The sequence below is a fragment of the Manis pentadactyla genome, chromosome 4 (genome assembly GCF_030020395.1).
Source record: "Manis pentadactyla isolate mManPen7 chromosome 4, mManPen7.hap1, whole genome shotgun sequence".
NCBI classification, from domain to species: Eukaryota; Metazoa; Chordata; class Mammalia; order Pholidota; family Manidae; genus Manis; species Manis pentadactyla.
This window is the reverse complement of record NC_080022.1, coordinates 147,184,489-147,212,003: the sequence shown is the minus strand read 5'-3', so window position 1 is coordinate 147,212,003 and position 27,515 is coordinate 147,184,489. Positions and strand designations below refer to the sequence as shown.

Here is a 27,515-nt window from a genome sequence, read left to right as displayed (position 1 = left end):
CCCAGCAGCCTCAGTCTTTGTACTTGCGTGCTCACCCTGCTGACCTCACTAGGGCATCTGGCACAGGGAGTCTCTCCTCCTCCCAGACATACCTGCGCCTGGCTTCCTAGCTGTCCTACCTCTCTGACAGCTCAGCAGCCTTCCTCCCAGGTGGCATCACATATATACTGATGCCTCCCAGACCAGAAACTTGCAAGTTCCAGGCCCAGTTCCCAAACAGACAGTCTGCCAGCATGGCCCAGAGGCACCTCCAACTCCACAGGTCTGAGCCACCCTCATGTTCTCTTGCCTCTCATCATCTACTGCCTCCCGCCTCCCATTCTCCATTCTTCCTAAAGAATGCTGATGTTTAGCTGGGCCATTCCCATCCTCCCTTGTAGCTAGCTGTAGCTGTATGACTAACATCTGGCCAACGACATGTAAATGCAAGCGTCATGTGGTAATTTCAAAAAGAATATTTAAAGAACACATCCTTCGCCTCCAGGCCTCCATCCATCCTACTGCCTGGAGTTGATGTGATAGCTGGAGCTGTAGTAGCTATCTTGGAACATGAGGACAAAGAATCACAAAGCAGTAAGCTAGAAGGCATTTGCCTTCTTTATGACTTTGTGGATCCACTATGTAAACCCAGAGCTACCTACCTCCAGACTTCTTTTATGTAAGAAAAAGTAACTTCTTTGAGTCACTTGTTTTACTTTGCTGATGTTGTGAATGAAGCTGAACTTAATTTTAACTAATACTCCACCCACAGCAGTCTCCTCTTGCGTTTCTTGTCTTGATCAATCATATCAACATTCATATCTGGGGGCCCCTTTTCATTTTCCAGTTTTCCCCATTAGATTATAAGCAACTAAATGACAGGAACACGTACCTCATTTTTTAAAATAAAATATTTCACACATCCAAAAAAAAGAGAGAGCAATATAACATTTGCCACCAGATTTAACAAATACTAAAATTATCACATTTGCTTCAGACATTTGTAAGATGAAACATGATAAATAACCTTAAAGTTCCCTTTAAACTCCTCCCAGAGCCTTCTACTTCCCCTCCCTCCCCAAAGGCAGCCACTATGGTGAAGCTGGGGGTACCATTCCTGTCTAGGATTTTATACTTTTGCTACATTGCTTTGGTTGTTTTAATTTACACAAATGGTTATCGTTACTACACATATTCTGCAACATTTCTACTATTCTTTTTCTTAAATGTAGTGGGGCTGATTCATGTATGGTACATTTAACCCCTGAATAGCTCTACATTATGTCAATATACCACCACTTACTGATATCTTTCCCTCTGAGAGGCATTTAGGTTGCTCCCAGCTTTTCATAATAAAAAATGCTATAATGCATATCCCTGTCTATTTCTCTTTTGAGCACCTGCAGAGTAGCTTTTCTAGTATAGACACTAGAAGTGAAATTTCTGGCTGTTGGGCATGTGTATCCTCAACTTTACCACATAGAGTCAACTTCCTCTTGAGAGTGGCTCTATCAACTTACACTGCCCCCAAGTCCTGTGAGAGAGGGGCCTTTCCCCCTGCCACGCCGTATTCATTTCTGAACCACCAGTTCCTACCTGGCATGAAGGTGGCAGGAAACATTCCCATTCCCAGTCCCTTATTCATGTCTCCCTCCCTCCTCCTTAATACTCTGAATTAGCCACAGCAGAAATACAGGAATACCCTCAGCCCGAGTGCCTTCTCCCAGCTGTACTGAGGATGGGCCACCCTATAAAAAGCAATCTAGCTGGGCGGCCAACATTCACAGTGATGGCATGCGTTATTCTCCCTGTATCACATGCTCCTGCAAGACTGAGACAGACCTTTCCCTCCTGCAGCATTTGAAGGAAAAAAAAAAGTCCTTTGCATCTACCCCCCCACCAAATTGTTTCATATCAAGCCCACTCCCCCCAGCCCTCCCCAGATACCAACGTGAAGACAGAAGAGAACCATTTAGAAGTACCTGAGCCACCTCAAGCCCTCCCTCTTTGCTCCTGAGTTCTCCAGCTGCTGCAAAGGAACACCTCACCTCAGGTGGTGGTTTGTGAGTATCTCCTGATAAAGTCCCAGCAGAAAAAGGGGCCAAGTTGTTTATTTCCAAACACAAACCAGAGTCTGGCTGTGACATGCACACTGGATCTGCCTAATGCGAAAGGGAGCCGGGCGATAGGGCTGGGGGGAGGCGGAACCGGGGCTGCACGGGAGGAGCTGCGGTTGTTTATTTTCGGTAAGCCAGACTTCCCAGGATCAAGTACACAGTCCCTTTCCAGTCTTGTTTTTCCTGACTCCGCCTGGCTGTGCGTTTTTCATCTGGACTTGCCTCAAATGCAGAAAGGTAGTTGCCTTGGCCCACTTAACCCAGGGGCTCAGAAGAGCAACAAAACCCTCCTGGACAGGTATTCACCCTCCCATTCCGCATTCACTGAATGCCTGCTCTGTCCAGGCACCGGTTTACATGGCTGGCTATAACCCAGAACCTGTCCCAGGAAGCTCACAGCCTAGAAAATAAATAATCATGATATACGTGAAAAGACTCGATGGTAAATAAAGTGCAAGATAAAGGGAGCACGGAGAATGGAAAGATTAAACACTAGCTGGGAGCTTCTGGCAAGCCCTCCTGGACGAGGTGACGCTAAGCTCGGTCTCCCCACCACACATCATCAACATCCTAATCCCAACCAATGGCCTTCCTTTCCCACAACCATGAACACGAGGACTGACAAGGCAGCAGTCCACGTCTGGGGGAAACCTTGGGTTGCACCACGGGGGACCAGGTCCTAACCCGATCTGCCTCTTCCAGAGCAGCCTCGGCCAACTCACTGTCCTTCTGTGGGTACAACCAACAGTGGGACATGTGACTCGGAATAGTCCCCTGGGCTCTGGTATTCTAACTGGCAGTCCTCACCCACACTCTGGGTTGGAGTCACTGGGAGGGAGTACAGGAACAGAGGTGCCCAGGACCCTCCCCAGAGATACCAAGTCAATAGGGCTGGGGCTGTGCACCCAACATCAGTATGTTTTAAAGGCAGCCCAAGTGATGCGAAGTGCAGGCAGGGTTAAGAACCACCGACATCAAGTGTTCAGGGTGGTGGCAGCCCCCAGTGCTTGAGGGCTGGAAATCCCATTTCACAGACTGACTCAGAACTTGCCCAAGTCAGGAGCAGATGGAAGCCAAACAGCCCGAGCACCTCTTCTCTTCTCTTCTCTTCTCTTCTCTTCTCTTCTCTTCTCTTCTCTTCTCTTCTCACAGGGATGTAATGATTCAACGCCAAATTCTCTAGCCCACTTGGGAGGACAGGCACATGGAGAACCACACCATCTCCAAGCCCACCCTCTCTCCCTGCTCTCAGCCAGCTAGATGCCCCCTCTTAGGGCAGTTCTTGCTCTCTCCTCTTGCCCTTTAGCAGAAGAGGTGAAGGTAGCATCTCCTCCTGTCCACTGAACGGGGGTCACCTCCCCCTCAGGGGAGCCCCTGGTGGAAAACAGCAAGGGCTGGAGGCAGCGGGGGGCCTGAGAAACTTGGGCAGGCATGGCCTGGCCTCCTGCCCATGAGTCAGCCACGGAGAGGCCTCTTTCAGACAGAGGGGCAGACGAACAAAGCTTCATTGTACATGCACCGCACAGAACAGCCAGCTGGGACAAGGGGACTTCAGGGCCAACGGGGTGTTATTAGCATTTGACTTATTTATTTATTGGGGCTCCCTTTACCTAACACACTTAGTGGGCACAGCCCTTAGCATATGGCCAGGCACCGTCCAAAGCCCTGCCAAACATTAACTCACTTAGTTTCTGATCATGCTCTTCCAAAGTTAGTGTCCAGGGAGGGGGAAAATGTCATCCTCCCTCCTCTCCAGGCACAGGGACCATCATCTAAGGATGACATTAACATACTGCATTCTGCTACTGCCTGGCCTGCAACACGATACCCACACCCCTTGGATGTAGGAATGCACCCCCAGGGTGTGACCTAAACCCCTTGGCTGCAATTTATGGAAGGCTGTCTTGGGGAGAAATGGAAATTTTGTCATGGAGAGGAAGGAAGAATTTGAGTCCAGCTCCACTTGCTATGTGAATGTGGGCAAGCTGCATCCCTTCTCAGAACCTTGCCTCTATGTCTGTAAAATGGGAACAGTGCCGCCTACCTCAGAGGAGGTGTTAGGAGTGAAATGAAATAATTAGATATAAAAAGCTCGGCAAAGGGCATCGCCCGCAGGCTCCTTCCCTTCCCCACCCACAAAGCGCCACTGCTGCTGGGCGTGGGCCCTCACTTTGCCTCAAACCCACTATCTTGCAGCAGCCCTGCAGGATTCAGTGTTACTCTCCCCATTTCCAGATGGGGAAAGCGAGGCTGCCCTGGCGGAAGAGCTTCTCCCCAGGCAGTAGAGCCCACATTCAAAGCCTGTACCACAGACTTTCCTCTGGTCCTGGCTCTGGATCACTCACCTCTGCCCCCCTCCCACCCAGTCTAGGGTTTAAACAGTCCTAAAGCTCAGGTGTACGCCTGCTTTTTTGTTTGGTTTGCTTTGGTTTTAACTCTGTCAAAAATCGCCCCACGACCTAGCAGCCCTAGACATTCACACTGCAGGCCCCACAGAGCAGCGACCTCAGTTCTGGCCCCACTCAGGTGTCCGAGGCGAGGCCTTGCAGAGAAGGGAGCGCTCACTCCAGGCACAGCTGGAGTCCCGTGGCATTCAGCGCGGCAGACTAACTGTCACCGTCCCAGTTACTTGTTCTTGGCACCAAGCCTGCCTTGGCCAGAAACTCAGAGAGGAAATCATGCTGATACCACAGAAGCACCGAGTGCTTGGGGCTAATCAAGCCTCAGTTTCCTCAGCTGTAAAATGGGCGTGGGGAAGAATGTTGCCAAACTTAACCACCTTGAAGGGATTTCCTGTCCTCTTGTGGTTGACTCAACCCAACACTGACCCCCCGCTTGAGCCAGAGGGCAGGCCTGGACCTGCATCTGGGGAGTGGGAAACCAGAGTGGGAAACCAAGGCGTAGAGAAGGGCAGTGACTCCTAGATTCCCATGTCTGAGGGGCGTGGAGCTACTGGAGATTGTTAAGGGGTGGGGGCCATCCAGATAATTTACTAATTGATTAAACGGAAACCTCATTTCCAAGTCATCAGGACTGCACCTCTGCAGGGGGACTGCAGCCAGGGGTTCCGAGTGCTGACCACCACAAGCCATCCTTTGGGGAGGCCTCTGGTCAGGCAGTGCGCCCCCACCTGATGGCAGCAGCAGCTGGCAAGGCCTGGGAGTGAGTTTTGCAAGATCCACAGCTTCAGGATCAAGCAAGCCTGGGGTACATGCCAGCCCCACCACTACTAGGCAACGTGACTAGGACAGATCACCCAACAACTGAGCCACAATTTCTCTGTTCTGAAATGCTACACAGGGGTAATGACACATGTATCTTACCAGCATCCAGCCAGGGCAGGCCCCAGGGCACAGCAGCTCCCTCAAAGGCTGTGCGGCTTTCCCAGCACTACTAAGACCACGCCCTGTTACTGGGGGGAGTCCTGACACACCTTTTCTCCCCTTTGAGCATGGCAGGCCTAAGCTTCCCCCTCCCTCTCCAGCTGACAGAATTCTTGCTCCCACCTCCACTTTCCCACAGGACTTGTCAGCACAGAACACCAATTGTTAAGAAGCCATCCACCTCCCTGCCACACTGGGAGGTGCAGCAAGGGCAGGCTCTGGGTCCCCAGCACAGTGCCTAGTAGAGAGAAGGTGCTCAGATGATAGATGGACTGGTGGACAGGTGGGTGGGTGGGTGGACTGCAACCACTGGAATTATTGGAAACTACTTCTGTGATGTTCTGAGGGAACACTGTACTTCCCGAAGTACGGAATGAACACCTTCAGGTGTTTTCAAAATACAATAACTTTGGCCTTTTCTTTTCACTTTAAGAATATTACAGTTCACACTACGTTTCACAAGTGCAGCCTTCCTGAGTAGCATTAAAAAGTTTGAAAACTGAAAAGATATAGAGATTGCTGCTAACCTCACCCATGCGAGCTGTTGCATATACTTCCAGGGCCCTGCTCCCAAGGCTCCCTGGTCTGGAATGTCCTTGTCCCCACAAGTCTTTGTGGCTCCAAATGCCCCCTCTTCCTTCTCACCCCCTAGGGAAGACTGACCTCCCCATCCCCAGGGCTCCCTTTGAGGAGAGCATCCCTAACAACTTACCCACCAACTGATTTTCCAAGTCTTTGCCACAGATTGTGACTAAGACTGGAAGTTCCTTGAGAGCCCAGCCCTGCCTTATTTCCGTATCAAGAACATGTAAGCTGATGTGGGGCCCACACGAGGGCCTCAAGAGTAAACAGCTTGAACTCCTTGACTGCTTTAGGTTACAATGGTTCCTCTTCCTTGATTACGCACCTGCCTGTATCTGAAACCATTGCAGGCCCCCAAATCTTCCACTCCCACTCCCAGCTTACAAATCTATGACAACAGAGCACAGAGGCCAGACTGCACTTCACTCCATCCCTCAGCCAGACAGAAGCAGGTTTTACAATACGGAAGTGGGCCCAGGGAGTTTTCCCTAAATCACCTGGGAAAGCCGGTCAGTGTACAAAAATCCTCAGGGGTCTCTTCTAGCTCCAGGTAAAAATCCACCCAACAGACCCACCACACAGCTATACTTAACAAATGAGTTACTGTGCCATGAAAATACAAGGTTACAGAACAGAAGGCAGAGGATGGCCTGCCTCTTCAAAGCTCTCTCTTTCCATATATAAAGGTGTGTACTGCACTCACACACATGTGTACCTGTTTTTTAAGAGGGGTTTAAAATATTTCTCTTATGTTTTTATGTTTCCCAAGTTTTCCACAAGGAACATCTACTAGTTCTATAACCAGTTGTAAAAATCATTCCTGGAACAAAGGAAGGAAGAAAAGAAACTGCATTCTGCACTGTCACAGGAAGGGAACTAAGACATCTGGGCTCGGTTTCCCAGGGTTGTCCAAACAACAGATTTATCTCTATCATCAGGTAAATAGGGCTCATATAGGTGTCTTTCCACATACTTTCCCAGGAGGCCCTATCCCACACTGAATACACCCCATCTATTATGATGACAATATTAATAATAGTTTTTATTGAGCACTTACTAGGTGCTAGGCACTATTCCATTTTTTAACCTATTCTCATTTACTTCTTACAATGACTCCAAGGCAATTATTATTATCCTCCTTTTACAGATGAGGAGAGAGGCACAGAGAGATGAGGTAACTTGCCCAAAGTCAGCTACCTAGTCTTGATTTTTACCTTTGGTTACTGCTTGAATGTGACAGGTCTGTTAATTAGATAAAACTAGATTTTATAGATGTTGTGCTTATAAAATGGGGCTTTACACTCCCAGGGACAGGAGAGACAAGGGGGGAGTTATTTTGAATGGTAATGGGAAAATTAGCTTTAAGTCAGCCATATAAAACCAACTGCAATGTCACCTTGTCTGGAGAGTATGACTGGAAACTGGAAACATCCCCCCCATTTTTTTTTAGTATAATAATTAATTCTCTTATCTCATAGGCCAGAAGCGATCGCATGCCTCTGAGCTGATGAAACAGACGCCGCAGCTGCGTGTGAAGACGCTCCCTAACCAGAGCCCCTCCTGCTCTCACCCAGGGCCGCTCGCACGTCCGGGCATCTTCCAGTCATAGAAGATCAAAACCAGAGCACGTGAAGGTGAGAAGAAACACAGTTCCCAGACGTAAGTGCAGGGAGACCACAAGACAGAATAACAATAATGGAACAAATGGAAAAAACTGCAAAGCAGATCCAAGATCCAAAAAGTGTCCCGTTTTGAGACTGTGATGTGAGAGGCAAAGTAGCCCTTCATACTACCTCGAGAGGTATTGAGACTCTCGGCCTCAGTGAAAGACACGCCATTAGACTATTTCAGAGAAAATGCATGTATCTTCTTGTACCATTTAAAATGATTAAAATACATTTTAGTGTTCACAGGAATAATTCTGTCACCAAGGAAACTCACTTTATTTGCAACACTTCATTCCCTATGCTATCTAGTAAATTGTGGCACCTGATGTTAGCTGCCTACCCATCTCTCTTCTCCCCTTCTTCCTGAACTTTGGAGGTCCCTGATTTTGTTCAAAGTGATAATGTGCTTGGCTCTCAGGCTCCCTTGTAACTGGTAGTTGTCATGTGACCCAGTTCTAGCCAATGAGGTATAAGGAGAAGCCTACCTCTTGGTACTTTGAGGACATTAGTTATCCTCAATAAAATGGATGAGTCAGTTGGCAAAAGCCAGCTTCCTACTCCCCTTTGTCCTACCTGGAATGAAGATGTGAAGTGAAGAGATGCAGCAGCTGTTTTGAGAGCACAAGGGGAAATGTCATATGCTAAGTCTGACAGAGCAAAAAGATATAAGGAGTCAACATGGAGCCCCAGAATAGCCTGCCTCTGAACTTGCTTCATTAGAAAAATAACCTCTTACTTATTTAACCCAGTGTTATTTGGATTTTCTAAACAGGGAGCTAAGTGAACCCTGTTACATTAATATCAGATTATAATTCCAGGATGATAAAAATGACTCCTAATATCTTACTGTGTTCCTCCAAGTAGCCTGCAAAGTACTTTTGTGTCTTTGGAGTGCTGCAGTAAAACACAGGCTGGCCAATCGTTACTTACTAGGAGCTTGCTTAGCTGCTGCAAGTGGCAAATGGCCATTAACTGGTATTGTGTCCTTACTAAGCTGACTTGCTTTTGCAACTTGGAATTTTGTTAGAAAACAAAAAGCGCTTTATGGCAAAGGCTTTAGTGCCACAATGGGACCTTTCTGCTTTGATTATGAAAACACATTAAGAGCTTAGCTGCACTGCAAGCAGGAGCCAGGAGACTCGGCTGTGGCCTCAGCCTTCCTGACCATTCTCCACTCAATATGCTGGAGGGGCACAAAAGCCACTTGGGAGGAAATGCTGCAGGCAGACACCAAAGCTTTAAGGGGCTAGGCATTTGGATCCACCTGGAGGACTGTGAGGTACATACTGTGCCCCCAACACACCAATTACATATCCTACCTGGAGTTACCTATGTGCAGCACACAAGCTTTAGTGTCTAATTCTCACACCTGACAAAGTGATGTGGCACCAGTAGGAGCTCAGAGATGACCCAAGGGGTACGTACAGAGGCAGGACAGTGAGCCAAGATTCCCACACATCCTGAGCTGAGCCAACTATACCCACCTGCTGACAAGGCTGATACAACAATGGAATAAGATGACACGATTCCACCAACACAAAGCATACAGATGTGCACACACAGGCTTACCAAGAGACGTTCCAACAATGATCATAGCAGCATCTTTTGGTATCATCCCCAAACTGTAAACAAACCAAACATCCTTCAATAGAAGAATGGATATAAAAACTGCTAATCATTCTACTGAATGATTATGGGCAATGAAAATGCGCAAATAATAGCTACATGCAACAAAATGCATGAATTTCACAAACATAATGTTGAGAAAAAGAAGCCAAATACAAAGCCATACATACATATAATACATACCTTATACAAAGTTCAAAAAAACTAAATCACATAAAAAAAAGTTAAAAATAAAAATGAAAAGGAATGATGCCCAGATCACAAACCCAGCCTACTGTACACGTCTTAACTGAATGTGAATCTCTTGCTACCTTATTACCAGCCCCCCGCAGGGTGCCTGACACCCTTCTTTTCAGGGGGTGAGGGGTGCTCCCATGTGCGCCCAGCCAGAAACTGGCAGTGGTAGAGCATTTCATCCCTCCTCGGATGCTTCAAGTATATTCATGTCTATCTCCCAAAGCCACAATTGTAAGCTCTTTGGAGGAAGGAAACAGGGAAATACACATTTACTTGCAGATAAGTGATGGATACCTAAGATAGGAGAAGCTCAGAAAGCACTAGAAAAGTCACTGCAGGAGAGAGAGGCGGATGTTTTGTTAGACCATCTGAGCAAAGGCTAGAGCTCAGTCTGTAGTAAGGACCTCAATAAGGAGACAAGGGATCCAGGGTTTGGTCCACTCCCAGCTGTGAGAGTGGACCCAAGCTAACTCTATGCACACAGGACTGCTGCAGGTTGCGCAAATTTGTTTTATAGTGAGAAAGTGCCATCTTGGGTTCTGCTATCCTAGCAAGTCCATGTAAATCAGTATATTCTCTCCTGGTGAGCAACTTACACTTAAGCAGATGTTTTCTGGGTCAGCTTGTCCTTACCTAACACCTAATTTTAAAACTGCCATGTATGCTGGCATCAAGAAAACAAAATAAAATCTGGACACCTGCAGCTAACCAGACTGATGGCATGCACAGGAGTCTAATGGCTGGGATCGCTTCTCCCCTACGCAACCTGGTGGGGCACTGCCACAGTTGACTCAGGGCCTCTCCCCTTTCCTCAGCTTCCGTGGCTGACCAAGCTGCCCTTAGGTCACATGTTCTCTTTACAGAGATACCTCAACCAAGCCCCAGCCAGTCCCTCCAGGGTCCTGCAGGACACTGCCTAAACCTCCCCAGACCCCTCCATGAGTGGAATCTAACCTCCCTTTCTGAGTCCTAGTCCCCAAGTGCCCACTGATGCCCCCTGCCCCACTGATGGATGTTGAGCATCTTCCCAGCAGAGAACAGGCAGCCTGCAGTCCCTGGCACTCCACTGCTCCCACCCCTTCGCAAGCAAAGCTCCTCCTGGGGGCCCGCTTACCACCGTCCCAGAGTCCTTCAAGTTCTCAGGCTGGAGGGAGACAAAAATCAGGGACCCTTCCTGGCTCTGAGTCGTCATGGTGTCTACACCCAACAGTCAGCTCTCCATAGGTGGCATGGGGTTTATCAACGGCAGGTTTCCAGCCCCAGCCAGCTTTCTGTCCCCACACCATGCTTTTTGTCCACTTCTTCACAGCCAACCATTCTGCAAGAGCAAAATGTACTAAAATGTCTATAGCACCTTTCTTACTTTTTTTCTAAGACAGAAGTGAACAGCAGAGAAGCTGATGGCAAGGTTTTCTTTACAGCTTCTACACACACACATTGTTCCTCCAAGGGCTGTGTATACACAGGTGTACTCACCTCCACCTTCTGAGAGCCTGTCTTCTAAGATGGGACCATGGCTATCTGGCACTCTGTAGGGACAGCTGTGAGGATCAGGGGCGTGAAGGCTCTCCGTGATGTACTGAGCTGCCACATTGTTACTGGGGCAGAGCAGCTGTCAATCCTGAGATAACACTGGCCCAGAAGTGTGCATGGGAGGCACTGCGGGATGCTGAAAGGATTAACACTCATCCGCTGCAAAGGAGTGAGCCAGGAAATGGTATTTGTACACTTCAAAAAGAAACGAGACAAGCACTCTCTTGATAGCCTTCAGCTAAGCAGATCATAGCGCTGCCCAAGCGTTTGGAAAAAAAGAGAGGTGACGGAGCATCTATGTGCACATGCCAGGCGCACAGAGGCTCACTCAAACCCCACGCTACAGACCAGGCAAGGCGGCTTGGGAAATTACGTTGCCTGAATTACCTCAGGCTAAGCCCACTCAGCTATTCAGTGTTGGAGCTCAGATTTCTCTAGCTCCCATGTCCTTTCCAATTCCTTTGTGTCTGAAAAATGTCCATGAAGCTATACAAAATGACCACTCACATTGGTATCCCATACCCATACTTCACTGGGCCCTTTTAGTGCTCTCTCTCAATCCTTACAACTCCTCAGGGCACATTTTATCATCACTAACATTGTCCTTTTCCAGATGAGGAAACTGAGGCTCGGGGAGGTAGTGTGGCTCGCACAAGGTCCCTGAGGTCGAGGAGAGCCATGTGGAGGGCAGCTCCTGCTACCTCTGCAAGCTAATCAGGAATGGTTTTCCGGATTGTTGGTTCTGCCACGACTCAACAGGAAGGGTCGGAAGTCCATGGAAAAAGTGAAAACCACAAAAGTTATCTCAAGTCAGGGTGGACCAAGCAGTGAGGAAGTGTCCCAGGTGGATTTATGTGGAGACAGAGACTGCCCAATTCCCTAGGTGCTAACAGCAAGCGGATGGAGGTGCTGGCCTCCTTGGCTCCCAAATGCAGGCATTGAAGACCCTCCATTGCCCATGAGCCAAATCTGCCCCACCCCTGGCACCAGGAAAAGGGGGTTGTGGCCCAGGCTGGGCTTTGTCCCTCCTCCCCAACACACACCTCACAGAGGCCTCTGGCCTCCTTAACCAATATTTATTCAGTGTTTAAGAGGCACTCAGCCTGGGAAGCAGGGTTGTGCCCAGATGCCTGGAACACAGAAACCTGGGCCTTCCCACCTCACTCTACAGAGGATTTCTTGGGGCATCTAACTGGCTGCCCAGCCTCTGGGCACCTGGGTTATCTGATAGGTCTGTTCAAAATTCGGGCCAAAACTCAGTTAACACAGGAAGAAGCATCCAGTGGAGACAAGTGCAGGCGTCCTCTCTCCAGGGCAGGCACCCTGATCTATCCCCTGGCCTCCACTTACTGTGACTGAGTGGCCAGCCCCTTCTTTTCATCAGGGATGAGGGAAAGAGAGGGACCTCGCCTAGAGAGGAGTGGTGCGGGGCAGAGCCACCCGAGTCAGGGTTTCTCTGTAAGTTGTGGCACCTACCAAACAGCAAAACTCTGGACTGATACATTCCTACCTGGGCCCTCAGTCACCTCGCTTGCAAAATGGGCATCACAGAACCTCCCAGCCAGGGAGAGGAGGATTCACTGGGATGATAAAGTGCCAAGCACAGGGCACCCAGCCAATGGTAGCCGTTATTCTTACTGCCCAGAGCCAGGATTCCAACCAGGGCTCATGATGTTATGTCTAGCATTGATACCTTTGAGCCCATGTCCATGCCCCCCAAATCCACCCTAAGCCAGCCACTCCACCCCACGATAAGTTCCTTCAGTGGCCTGACTCCCCATGACCAAACCCCAGAGGTATTACCAGGGAGGCTGCCTTAGTGGCCACTCTGTCCCGAGGCCCCTGCTCCTCCGTCCCCCAGACAGCAGGTCCCAGAGCAGGAGGCACTGGGCCGCATGGGTAGCAGGGGGTGCCCAGGTGGGCTCTGCTCCTCCCCCTCCAAGCCAAACCAGCCCTTCGTGCGGCAGGACAGCAGCGGTCTACACTCTAGAGCAGTATAATGCCAGCTCCTATGGAACTGGGCACTTTGTAGTGGCCACATTATTAAAAGAAACAGATGCTGTCAAGTTCAACGATACATATTTAACCAAATGCACCCCAAATATCACTTCAATGTATAATATAAAATAAACAAAATGTAGAAGATGAGAAATTTTACATTCTTTTGTTCATATTGTCTTCTAGATCTGCCATGCAGTTCTATAGTGAGAGCACTTCCCAGTTCAGACTAGCCACATATTTAAGGCTCAACCGCCACACGTGGCTAATGCTGCCATACTGGAAAGAGCAGAATGAACATTTCCATTATTGCACAAAGTTCTATTGGCCAGTGCAGCTGTCCCCTTGCATTAAATCTTGGGAGTTTCTGGCTCTTGAGGGGTGAGGAGTGGCATGGGTGGGGCTCCTCTTTCTGAATTACCAGGGGGGCTGATTTCTTGACAGCTGGGGGCTGACAGGAAATACCTGTTCTGTCAGCTACTAGAAAGTTTTCCCCTCCCTCTTTCTCAGGCTTGGGCAGGGCTGGGGGGTTTCCATGACACTTGCAAACCCAAAACACTGTCCCCCAGGGAACTGAACCAATACCCAGACCACTTAGAGAAAAATCTAACCTGGAGGTTCTGGTGAGGCGGCTGTGGGCAGGAGATGAAGGCTGACTCTCAGCAGGGCTCCAGGCAGCCTCTCAGCCAAATCCCTGAAAACACCAAGTTACCAACTGCAAAGGGAAACGGCTCAGCTCCAGGGCCTCCCATCTGCCAGCCCCCAGGACTGCTGCCTCCAGAGAGATGAGCAAGAAGGGAGGGAGGTGGAAATAATCAAAATGTCCAACCCCACACACAGGCTGCCTAACTGTGGCTGTACCCATTCAACCAAATATCAGCTGTTCAACTCTACAGTGAACCCACCCAGCTTTTCTGATAAAAAGTATGCTTTGCTAAATAAACATACCTAACTAAAATTTTTACCTGCACTACCTCTTTTCATTATTACAAAGTCATGAGTTAGGTTGGCATTACTCCCATGCTATACAAAAGGGGGTAAGGCTTCCCCAAGTCAAACTGATGTGCCCAAGACAGCCCAGCCAGCAGGGGCTAAGGCCACCTTGAGCCAAAGCCCACCAGCCAGCCCTCAGGCCCCAATTTTATTACTATCCTATTGCCTTAAGGTGTGTTTTGTTTGGGGTGCAGTGGGGAGGATAACATTGTGAAAAAGCTCCTTTTATTACAATCTCCATTGCCAGACGCCTGCAGACAAGGACAGAGAGGAGAGAGCAAGCGTGAAGATATGAAAACATTCTGGGTTAGGTCAAGGGCAGTGAGCCAACAATTTTTTAACTTTGTTATGCTGTTTATGCAATGCTTCATTTTTTTCCAAAGGCAGCTATCTTCTGGGAAGAAAAAACATGGGACAAGCACCAAGAAAGCCAAGCACATACAAAGCAGTCCCTGGTTACCCCTGAGGAGTGTGAGTCCCTTACCTCACCACAGTAGGTGGGCCAAGACTTCAGCTATGTTTGCCTGGTGCCTCCAGAGAGACTGAAGACAATTGTTTACATCAGAAAACTGGGTAGAGGCATGGCTGATTGTAATCCCTTGGTGACACCAATGCCTGGCACAAAATGAGACAAACAGCAACAAATATTAACACCTACTGTGTTTACGGTGTACTGGCACTGCCATGAACACTCTGCATGTACCAAATACACTAGCTCATTAAACCAAGCCTATTGAGGCAGGCATTGTTATCACTTCTATTTTACTGATAAAGCAACTGAGTCAAGGGCAGATTAATAACTCGCTCAAGATCGCACAGCTAGGGATCGGCAGGCTGGGATTCGAACCCAGGCAGTCCGGCTCCACAGTAGGGCCCTCAGCCTCTATACCACATTGCTTCCGTTACAACAATAATAATCACCCTCTGCTGCCTGAATCACCTGGATGAACTGGAGACTGCTGGCACCTTGCTGGATTAAGAACCAATCCCTTCTGGATCAACGAGAGCAGTACAAGGGGGAAGGGGCAGACGTCACGACGCCACCCCGGCCCTTGCAGGCTTGTGGGCGCTGTGGGGGAGGAGTCTTGCTGGAGAAGTAGGGTGTACCGTGGAGCCCCCACAAATTAGTGTCTGCTCCTGAGGCCAGAGCCCTCAGAACCGGGAGTACGAAGGACAGAACCCTCTGGCCAGTGGCCAGAGATCCATGGGGATGATCCCACTAAGAGCATTTTCAGCACAGTCCCTGTCCATAGCCCTTTCAGCAGGTGCTGTCAGAGCTGCCCCAAAGTGCCCGTCCTGTCCCCCTCTAGGCAGGAGTCCCTTGAAGACCTGACCTGAGGGGCGAGTGACGTGTCATTCCTCCCTTGCTGACCTGTAAGGGTATTCGTCCCTGGCTTTAAGGACAGAGCCCTCGGACGTGACCACTTCAGTGAAAGGTGGATAGGGCGAGCTCTCCTGATTCGGCCCCTTTTGTCGACAGGAACACTGAGGCGCCTGGAAGCACGAGTCAAGCTGACTTTGTTCTGAGCTGCTGGGAAAGGCTCTGGCTCTGGGCCAGGGTAAGCCTGCTCCTGGCACTAAATGATCATCCCTGAGCCTCTGAGGGAGATGAGCACAACTGACGATTCTTCCGAGCGATTCGTGTACAATGACACCCCCTCCAAGGGCATGTGCTGCTCAGGCAAGCCAAGGAGACCAGGCCTCGCCAGGGCTGGCTAGGAGGATGACACCCCAGCCTATAGTACTCCTCCAAGGAGACCCTGGGACTGGGGTGCTTCCTGCATGTCTGAAACCCAGAAAAAAATGAAAACTGCCCAGCTCCCCTCCTCCCTGCCCTGGCCCCACCCGCCTCTAACACAGGCTCTGCTGTCCCTGCCAGCCACCTCAGGTCACGTCTCCCCCAGAGCCCTCAGGCCTTCCAGTTGCACCCCATTAAGATACTGCTCACCCCATCTCCCCATCCCAACCCACTCAACCGACATTACTGTGCCAGATGTCACAAGCGGCAGCTAAAGAAGGACTTTGCCCTTGAAGCATTCCCAGACCAGTAACTGATTTAAACCGGTTCAGAGCTGGGTAAGCAGAGCTGCAGTCTGGGTGGGGCTGCAGGATCCCAGCAGGGGTCTCACAGATGGTTTGGGTAAGTTACTTAACGTCCAGATCTCAGAGAGGTCTAGATGTGTCTCAACACATCTTCTAAACTCCCTTCCATTTCTTCTATGAAGTAATCTGCCGGCAACTCTAAACCTCCCACAGGTAAGACCAATAACTACTCTAGAGCAGGCAGTCCACAAATACTGGATGCTCGAGCTTTATCCACAGTACCCAGACAAAAAGGAAAACACATACCACCTGCCTAATCCAAGTCCTAACTTCTCCTTATTTTTGTTCTGTCGAGAATACGTCAGTCAGGATCGGACAGGCTATGCCGTGGGAACAGGCAACGCTGAACTCTGGGAGGTTCTCTCTTCACACTGCATATCACATGCATTGACCAGGAGCTCTGCCCTTGGCCTCCTCACTCCAGGACAGGCCAGTGGTGCCTCCACATCTGGGAATGTTGGTGGGCGCCACAGGACGGGGGAAGGAATGTGGCAAATTGTACCCGAGCTCTTGCAGGTTGCCACCCCAAAGTGTCACGTTGCTTCTTACTTACAGTTCATTGGCCAACACAAGTCACATCTCCTCCTAACTTCAAGAAGTTAGCAAAGCCCAAGCCTGCCACATGTTCAGTAGGAGAACCAGAAATAGATGGTGAATTGCACCAATGAGTACAAGCAGGGGTTGAGCAGAAGCTAATGATATCAAACTGGGTGAAAGGTTGAGTACTGTTTCTTATCCTCTTTAGATCAGTTTCTCAACCCTCCACTACTGATGTTTGGGGCTGGATAGCTCTTTGTATGGGGGTCTGTCCTGTGTGCAGTAGGGAAGTTGAGCAGCATCCCTGGCCTACACCCACAAGATGACAGCAGCCAAAGCCTCCGCAAACTGTGACAAGCAGAAATGGCTCCCCATGTCGCTGAATGTCCCCTGGAAGGCAAAATGGCCCTCAGCTGAGAACCTGTGCTTTAAAGGAAGCATCATCTCTCTTAAAGAGAAAATAACAGCACACTCCTACCTCAAGATACTCTACTCATCTGTCTTAAGAGACGGTTTTCTCATTTGCAATATAGGAGTAATCATCATACCCATCTCAAAGGGTCATTGTGAGGATTAAACCAGCAAATGCTCACAATGCACTCAGCACAGGGCTGGCACACACTGCGGGTGAGCCGGCACTAATGCTGCCTATGAGTACTAAGGACCTGCTGGATTACTACCACTACAGTGCTGGCTGCCAGCATCGCTGGCGTGAGAAGACGTAGGGACGGCCAGGCACAGATTCCTTCCTGGGAGAGCAGCAGAGCCGCTCACCGGACCCAAGGTCATCCCTGCATGCTCTCCCCCAGCAGGAGTCCAGGGCTGGGAGGGTGCTGCAGAATTCTTGCCATGTGCACTCCAGCCTCCGAAGCCTAAAGTCAAACATCTGTGTCATGACTGTGCTGGACTGTCGGGGCAGAATGTGCTGACGCACAAGTACAGGCGAGCACAGAAAGATGATAAACAAGCATCTGCCCTGAGAAGGGCTCCTGACCAGTGACGTGGCCACCCGCTGGTCTACAGTGACCAACTGTGAGGCTGTACATGGCTGGAGGCCAGCCCCACCCTTCCTGGCATCCACCAGCCCCCAAAGAGTCCCTTGGAGTGAGGGCTGGAGGGCACGGGAAGGTGGAGTTGATTTTTTTTTTATTATATAAAGTTTCAGGTGTACAGCTTTATAATGTGACATCTGTATACACTACAAAGTGATCACCGCCACAAGTCTAGTCACCACCTGCCACCATACAGACAGTAAGTTGGCCCCTTCACTCATTTTGCTCACCCTCCAACCCTTTTCCCCTCTGGGAACCACTGGTCTGTTCTCTGTATCTGTTTTTGTTTTGTTTGTTCATTTGTTTTGGTTTTTTTAGATTTCACATGAGTGAAATCATATGGTATTTGTTTTTCTCCAGCTGACTAATTTCACTTAGCATAATACCCTCAAGGTCCATCCATGTTGTCGCAAATGGCAAGAATTCATTCTTTATCTTATGGCTAAGTGGTATTCCATTGTATAAATATACTACATCTTCTGTTATCCTCCTATATCAAAGGACACTTGGGTTGCTCCTGTATCTTGGCTGTTATAAATAAAGCTGTAATGAACATAGGGGTGCATGTTTTCTTCAAATTAGTGTTTGCTTTTTCTTTGGACAAATACCCAGCAGTGAAATAGCTAGATTATATGGTAGTTCTATTCTGAATTTTTTGAGGAATCTCCATACTGTTTCCATAGTGGCTGCACCGATTTACTTTCCTACCAACAGTGCACAAGGCTCCCTTTTCTCTACATCCTTGCCAACACTTGTTACTTGTCTTTTTGATGAGAGCCCTTCTAACAGGTGTCTGGGGATATCCCACTGTGGTCTTGATTTGCATTTCCCTGATGATTAGTGATGTGGAGCATCTTTTCATATATCTGTTGGCCATCTGTATGTCTTCTTTGGAGAAATGTCTATTCAGATACTCTGCTCTTTTTTAATTAGGTTGTTTGGTTTTGCTGTTGAGTTATAGGAGTTCTTTGTATATTTTGGATATTAACCCCTTGTTGCATATATAGTTTGCAAATACCTTCTCCCATTCAGTAGGTTGCCTTTTTGTTTCAATGCTTTTCTTTGCTGTGCAGAAGCTTTTCAGGTTTAAGTAGTCCCACTTGTTCATTCTTGCTTGTTTCCCTTGCCTTTGCAGACAGATCCACAAAGATGTCACTAAGTCTGATGTTGAGCAACTTACTGCCCATGTTTTCTTGTAGGAATTTTATGGTTTCAGGTCTTCCATTCAAGTCTTTAATCCATTTTGAGTTAATTTTTGTGTATGGTGTAAGATAGTGGTCTAGTTTCATTCTTTTGCATGTGGCAAAAGGTAGGGAATGTGGAGGAGAAATGTCAGATTTTTTTTTTATTTTGAGAGGGCATCTCTCATATTTATTGATCAAATGGTTGTTAACAATAAAATTCTGTATAGGGGACTCAATGCACAATCATTAATCAACCCCAAGCCTAGTTCTCAACAGTCTCCAATCTTCTGAAGCATAATGAACAAGTTCTTACATGGTGAACAAATTCTTACATAGTGAATAAGTTCTTACATGGTGAACAGTGCAAGGGCAGTCATCACAGAAACTTTCGGTTTTGATCACGCATTATGAACTATAAACAATCAGGTCAAATATGAATATTCATTTGATTTTTATACTTGATTTATATGTGAATCCCACATTTCTCCCTTATTATTACTGTTATTATTATTATTATTATTTTTAATAAAATGCTGACGTGGTAGGTAGATGCAAGATAAAGGTAGAAAACATAGTTTAGTGCTGTAAGAGGGCAAATGTAGATGATCAGGTGTGTGCCTATAGACTAAGTATTAATCCAAGCTAGACAAGGGCAACAAAACATCCACGGATGCACAAGATTTCTCTCAAAACAGGGTGGGTGGGGTTCTAAGCCTCCCCTCTGTTGATCCCCAATTTCTCACCTGATGGCCCCCCTGCGACTGTGCCTATCTTAGGTTGTTCCTCCCTTGAGGAATCTTACCCGTCTCTGGCTAACCAGTCATCTTCCGGGGCCATACAGGGAAATGTAAAATTGGTAAGTGAGGGAGAAGCAATATTGTTTGAAAAGGTTAGCTTTTTACTTCTTTGCAAATTTATGCCCTGTGGCTTTTATGCCCAGCATTTGTCTTGAGGTATCTTTACCACTTGGAAGAATTATGATACTCGGTAATTTCGTTATGAGGCACGAATTCTACTTGAGGGTTGTAATTAGGAAGGAAGAAGAAAAGCTATAGAAGTAGCAGACGGAAGAAAACATGGGAAGATTGATTATTTCTTTGACGTATCTTCTTGTAGAGTAACATAAGCATGTATAGGTTTCAAACTATTAATTAAATTGTGTATACACATTAACATAATAGGAATACGGCTACATAACTAAAGCAGACCTACAATTACCAGCCATCTCCAGTGAAGCCAAAATAACCAGTTAGGCACCCTAGGCATTTGTGAAAACTTATCAATGATATGATGGATATTGTCTAACTGAATTTGAATAGTTTGAGAAAAATCAGACAAATTAAAACAACACATTCCTGGGAACTGTTCACATCCCATATGTTCTTTTAACAGTAGATAGTCTGTAGTCACAAGATTTTGGAGCGCTGCAACTTGCACTTCTCCTAATTCTTGGTTGAGTTCCAACAGTGTAGATCCAGTCAAATTTGTTGTTTTACTGTATGCACAGGCCAGCTTAGATATCTCCTTCATTCCCATGGCAAGTCCAGGAACCGGTGGGATGAATGCAGCTACAACTGCTACAGCGCCAGGATCTTTGTTGAAGTTTTTTGATGTTCATCTTCTGGAATGACTCTTCCAGAGAATGTTGATGTTGGAAGTTCTTCTTCATATCGTATCTTAATTCGTTTTCTGGGTAGCCAAATTAGGCTTTGATCCTCTGTATAAACACAAACAAACCCTTTGCCCACACTTTGATCTGCCCTTTATATCATTGTGAAGAACTTATTGGAGGTCACCACACAGGAACTGTTTTTTTTTTTAAGAGAAAGGAATATTATCAGAAAAATGTACTTCCATAGCTGATCATCTGACACCCTTTAAATGATCAAAATTAAGGATATTTAAAGCATGCTTTAATCGTTGATTTACAGTTAGTTTTATCCTATCAGGGAGTAATCCCCCTTTTCTTTCTTTCTTTTTTTTTTTTTGTTATCCTTAATCTACAATTACATGAAGAATATTATGTTTACTAGGCTCTCCCCTATACCAGGTCCCCCCCACAAACCCTTTTACAGTCACTGTCCATCAGAAATGTCAGATTTTAAGATGTTAAGTTTTCGTGGATGCCTTACTTGGGTCCCAGGCTCTCAGAATTGGTGAAGGGGGCCCTTTTGTCGTCACTAAGCCTGCCCCCCTCCCCTGACAGACAGCCACCTTGTCTCCCAGGACCTCTCCCAGGGGCCAACCCTGGAACAGCCCAGCCCACACTGGAGGCTCTGCTGGATGTATAGCTCTCCCTCTCCTTGGCACTGGTTAGGATCACCAGCTCCAGGATCAGGAGACCAAGCTTGGGAGGCCAGCTCTGCCGTTCCCTCACTGTGCGGCTTTAACGAGCTCTTCTTCAGCCTCTCTCACCTTCGGGGCCCTCGCCTATAGCTGGACAGGCTGAGCCCTGCACCAAGGTACCAGGCAGGCATGGTGGCAGGGATCCAGCCCACCCAACCCTCACCAGGCCCAGCACCCTGGCCTACTCCACCCTGAGGGACACCTTTAAGTAATCTGCATGAAATGTACATGCAAATGCCACAGTGGCCTATCTGATCCTCAATTCCTCTCCCTCAAAATGAAGATAATCATCTCCAAAGCTCCACAGTTATGAGGATTAATGGCAATGCATGCCAGGTGCTTAGTAGTGCCCGGCATGTAGAAAGTGTTCAGTAATTGTTGTGATGAAAATTATGGTAACTCCCAATAATAATTATAACGACTTAATTTATAGCCCTGGTTAATGTCCTGCCTCCAAAGCAACCAGAACAAACCTAATGCTGCTTCATGGGGCTACGATGAGGATTAAATGAGATAATGTCAAGGGAAGCTTAGCATAATAGGATGGGCTCAATAAACATTAGCAATTATTATTATAGACCTATACAGCCTTTGGTCTGAATTCTGCATCCTGAAGATCACACAAGTGAAATCTTGGCACAATGCCTGGCACATAGGACTCAAAAAATGTCAGCCACTATTATTACACAATTTATACATCCTTTGGTCTGAATTTTGCATCCTGGGGTTTCATATAAGTGTGCCCTCCTGGAAAGGTTAGGTCAAGGATTCAGAGTTCAGTCATGTGAAGGAGCTGGTGCCAGACATGGCAGGGTCAGAGACAGGACCCGTCAGCCCCCTTTGCCTTCCTCCTCTGGGAAGGCCTCCAGATCCCTGAAGACAGAGATTGGCCCTGCCGGCCTTCCCTTCCTGCTTCTCATACCTCCAAACCCTAATCACTCACAGGTCTGTCAATATCCCTTCTAGAATGCAGCCCCAAATTTTCAGTTGTTGTAATGTTATTTTTAGAACTTAAAAATATTCCTTTTAAAATGGTTTCTAATTTAAACAAGTTAAAAAATAAAATGTGGTACCCAGTACAGGACATGAATGTCCAGATGGGGCCTGGCCAGTCCAGGTGGATGAAGCCGGATGATGTCTGAGCCCTGGACCTCACTTGGTGTGGCCCAGGTGCCCCTGCCTTGCTGGCAGCCACACCTCACCTCTGGAGTCGGGGCACAAATGAAATCTGAGTCTTCTTCACACCACCAAACCTAGACTGTTCCATGTGTACCACAGCTGCCACTTACTGTCTGGGTGGCCTTGGGAATGTCACCACACCTCTCCAACCTCAACCGCCATTCATCAGGGCCATTTCTGACTCTGATGCTAAAGGACAGGCTTCAGGAGTGCCACCGCTAGGTGTCTTCCATCCAGGTGCAAAGCTTTACATCCATGCATCACAGGACATCTCCCTTGTGCAGATCAGCCTACTGACCATACACTCTTCATAGGCTTGGGGATCACCCACCCTGTCTCAGTCCTCCCAGCCTTGGGCCTGTAGGAAACATGTCTTTATCTAAGTGTTGCAATGATGCAGGATGGGAAAGGTCAAACATGCCTTCTGCAGACTGACACAGATCCACCAAGATGAGGGCAGAGGTGGTACACACATGCAAATGGCTTCAGCCCCTTCCATCTCCACCAGTCCTCCCAGACCACTCTCAGATAACGACAGGTCGCATAAATGAATTGTATGCTTCAAGTCCCCTTTGCCTCATTCCAAGCAGAAAGCCTCATAAGACCCCTTCCCACATCAAATTTCAGGGCTTTTTGGGTAGCTGATGACTTTACTCCAAAGCCACACAGCTATATCCCATTCAGTCCCTGTTTCCACCTCTCTCCACAAGGATTTTCACAAGATGCATTATCGAGTGCCTACTGAGTCAGACCTGGCTTGCTTTGGGGAGCCCATGAAGATGACATAGTAAGAACTTTGCTGAGAGGCCTCAGGCACTTCCCGATCTGGCAGCCAGCTCCCTATCAGAACAGGAAAGGTGACCCAGACTGAGCTTCATACCTGCTCACAAATCAGCTGCTTAGTAATGTTTTCCAGAAGTTTTTTGGAAATGGAGCCCAAGCTCACCAGACTATGATTTCTGGAATTCACCTTTTTCCTAACTTCTTAAAAGCTGGGACAACTTTGTCCCCATTCTAGTCTTCAGGAGCCTAGACTTGGCCGAGCTGCAGGCTTATCAGCCCTTGTTCCCACTCTGAACAAATCTTCAAGAGTACTTTTGATGCCCTTAGCATCTTTTGGAGCTGTTAACCCTCCTGGCCCTGTTTGACCAGGTAGATGCCACTCTCCCACTCACCTGGGCTACTCGCCTTCTACCTCTATTTTTCTGTAGAATTCCCCTAAGACCTGAACTCAGATCTGAGGATTTCCTCTGCAGCCAAGCTAATTTCTCTGAATGCCTCATGGGTGACTTTGCTTCTTCATCATGAGCATCCCCAGGTATAAAGTTCCCCCAAAAGTCCCTATCAAGGCCAGTGTGTCACTACCTGCTCACACAACAGAATCACCTGGGAGCAATTTAAAAATCCCAGTGCCAAGCCCACTGCCACAGATTCTGGTTAGGCTTCTCTGAAGTGGGGTCCAGGCCTCAAAATGTTCACTAGTGTTCCCGGCGACTCTGATGGGCAGTCAGAGCTGGGACCAGCAACCCAGACCGTGAGCCCGGGCACTGCTGAGTACTGCAGTCACCTGGACACATGCTAGGTGGGTTGGGGCAGGTCCCGAGCCTTTGTCCCTACCAAGGTCCCCAGGTGATTCTGGTAATGACTAAAGTTTGAGAGCCACCAGACTTTCTGGAAAACAGGACATGAGAACAGTTTTAAAAGGGATTTGGCCATTTAGGCTTCTCCTTGGCAACTCTGGGGCTGCTTCCCTATGGTGCAAATCACCTAAACTGAATGGCCACACCAAGCAGGTGAAGTAGAGCCAGTAGGCACCTATAAGGGCAAAGTAATCCTACCGCTATGGCAAAACCAGCACATGCACACATATGCACGCATGCACACACTCTCCCCATCTCTGCAGCAAAGCCTGTACAAACCTATCTGCCCATGCCGGAAAGAAACTGCCACTCTGACAGTCTTGTGTGTGTGCATGCATAGAGTCTGCCAGACTTTCCAGAAAGATGTATTTCCCTCTTGGTCACTTGCTGAGCTTGTTCATGGGATACATGTTGCCACAGTCAAGCACAGTTTCTCAAAGTTGGCTGTTTACTTTTGGCACTTGCCATGAGTACTTTTATTATTTTTTTCTTAAATCTACTCACTTAAAAAAAATTATGCATTGCCACAAAGGGAACACCATTATGTGTGACACATGGAGAAGATTTCTGTAAAAACAATTATAACTGAAACAAAATAATGTTATTAGATCTAGCAGACCCTGTTGCCTGTGGAAGGCTGGGATCTTGAGGCCCATTTCCTCTTGGTCCCGCTCCTTGCTTTTTAAAAAGGGAGATGGCATTCAGACCTTCTCCTGAAGGCCACTGACCGACTGGAAGGAGGCTGGAAGGAGATGGCTTCTTTGCTATTATATTTAAGGAAGGTAGTGTCACATCTGGGCATCCCCTAAAATCATCAGGGGCGCCCACCCTGCTTTTTGTCCTTAGGTGAATTTTCTAGAAAGGACTGCAGTACTGCAAAGTGAAAGACACTGTGATTGCTGACCTGTGATGAAAAGAGGACAAACCCCACCCCGGGGCTGGTTACTCAACCTCCCCCGGCTTCAGTGTCTTTCCAGGGGGCTGACAGTCCTTCCTCATGCAGATGCCTTTAAGGGGGGAATGAGATTATCAATAATGCACACAGCAGCCCCAAATGAATGTCCACTGTCCCCATATGAAAATGAAGGTGCAACAGGAAAAGCAGAAGGCCAAGCATTTGCTCATCTGCTGACCTCAATAAGCAGCTCCATTCCCTTCTCGCAAGGGAAGAGGGAAAGACCACTTACTGTTGCCCCCCCTAGAAAATACCAGATCAGTAAGGATCTGATGCTTCCTATTTACACAAATACAAAAACAAACATAGGCTTTTAAAACTATCTGAACAGAAGCTGCACTTGAGAGCAGGCTGAGGGGCCCACGTCCAGCATTCTCCCCCTGCCTGCCGACACTCACCTGGAGAAGACGGCATGGCAGGTCATGGCTGCCTAGTTGCAAATTCATCATCCCCGCTGATGATCCCTCCCAACCTTTATCCTGCTAGCCCCTCAGGATCCCTCCAAGGTGATATTCATCTTCATTCAGTAGGAAAGAGTAACAGAAATAAAAGGTGCCCAAGTTTGACTGGGGGTTGCGAATCCTGAGGAGCACTGACTCCTCTGAAATGACATAAAGGACTTAATCATTAACCTGAGGTCCCCAGGTCTCGCTTGCTGGTTACCAAGGCACCCAGGTCTCAGCCCAGATTCTCACTCTCAGCTCTGCCAGCCAGAGGCCCAGCTGGGCAGCACCCATGTCATGTCAGGGCTTCCCCTGTGTCCCGAGGTGTGAGGATAGAGGACCAGGAAATGTGGCTCTGATAGATTTCAAAGGCTTAAAATCAGGCAGAATTAGCCACAAGGTTGGACAGAACAGAGAGAGCAGCAAAATGATCTGAGTTTCTCTACTCAGCTCATGGATTTTAGGATTTCTAATTTTAAGGGAAACTGGGGTCTCGTTAACTAGAAGTATTTCTTATACACACCCATCCCCTTTCATCTTATTAAACACAATTGGAGACAAACAAAAGCAGCCTCACATCTGTCTCTTTCCAGTCATATTTGGGTGGTTGGAAAGGAAGCACAGGCATCTCCTCAAGCAAACATAAACTGCCCCCCCGGCCTCAGTCTCTTACTGCAGTTATGGAAGGAGTGATAAGTCTATCCTGGGAGCTCAGCCAAGGTGGATTCAAAACGCCAAGCCGGACCATTGGCCCATAAGGCAACAAGCCAGAGCCCAGGGGTCCTCCTGGGGTAGTAGGTAGAGCCCAGAAGGTTCTAGAGGCATTTACTATAAGACCCACATAAGACCCAGCCATACATTAGGCAATGGCATCCCATCCCTAAAAGGATGTATTTTCCAAACTGCTCCTCTGGGCTCCCAGGAGCAACACTGGAAAACAAAATCTTACCAACCATCATGGGCAAACATGATCTCACCTAAAAGATGATTCTAGGCTTTGGAAAGAATGTCTGTGCCCAGTCAGTAACAGCACCAAGAAAACTGAACCGACTGTAGAGCTGCCATCCGCCCAGGTTCCACGGGGATTGCATGATTGACGAAGCAATGAACCCTCTGTGAGACGGGCCCTGGTATTCTGAAACTGCAGTGATTAAAATACCCCCTTGGCAGTCATGTGTTACCCGGTGGAGACAGTCTTACTGGACAAGGCTGTTCTGAGGATGTCAGAGCTGCAAGGGACATTAGCAATGATCATCGAGCCTCCCTCCTGTCATCCTTCGCTACCCTTGGGGGCAGCTGAGGGGCTGTGTCCCAGGAGACTTAGGAAGTAGGCCTAAGTCATCACTGGGCAGCCACCAGGACTGATGTCCTTGAGTCCCTGGTCCAGGCTGTCTGCTGCACCTCACCCCCTGTGCAAGTGCACCTTTGGTCTCCCTCTTCTTGAGTTAGAGACACATGGACACAAACACTGGCATACAGTCACACAAAGACAAACGTACATAGAAACTGTTTTTCTGCCAACCAAGACTCTGTGGCCCGTTAAGAAATTAGGAATAGAGACCTGGGGTGGGATAAGGAAGAGGAGAAGCTCCTCAATACACCCCTAGGACCTCTCTGCCTCTAAGGGGCATATTCGTTTCAAACCTACAAGCTCCTTCCAACAGACATCTTCTCCAAAAACCAAGCTCAACTTTCCCAACTTCTTTCCCTGCCCCTATTGGGCAACAGCCACTAAACAACCCCTGCCTCCAGCTCCCAGCAAAACTCACACCCACTCCACACACCCGAGGCCTCACCCACAGGAAGCCTTTCCTTGCTCCCCACTTGGCCACCCTGCTTACCAGCTGCATCCACCGGGGACCTGCGCTGCCCAGGAGCCCCTTCTCTGTGTCTTTCTGGCCGCCACGTCAGAGCAGGATTACCTGGGCCACCTGCTCCTGGGTTGGGCCCAGGGACACTGT

At 48.1% G+C, this 27,515-nt stretch overlaps 1 protein-coding gene across 14 annotated transcripts in view; it reads right to left on the bottom strand.

Annotated features, from left to right (window-relative positions):
- KSR1 (kinase suppressor of ras 1) overlaps window positions 1–27,515 on the bottom strand; it is a 141,189-nt gene that overhangs the window by 82,374 nt on the left and 31,300 nt on the right. The window contains exon 1 of one of the 14 annotated variants that reach the window (XM_057501144.1): window positions 27,396–27,415. The exons of the other annotated variants lie outside the window; for them this stretch is intronic. Within the exon in view, the coding sequence (XP_057357127.1) occupies window positions 27,396–27,404 (9 nt within the window). The 5' untranslated portion in view covers window positions 27,405–27,415. Of the gene's footprint in view, window positions 1–27,395; window positions 27,416–27,515 lie in introns of those variants that run through there. 14 annotated transcript variants of the gene reach the window in all.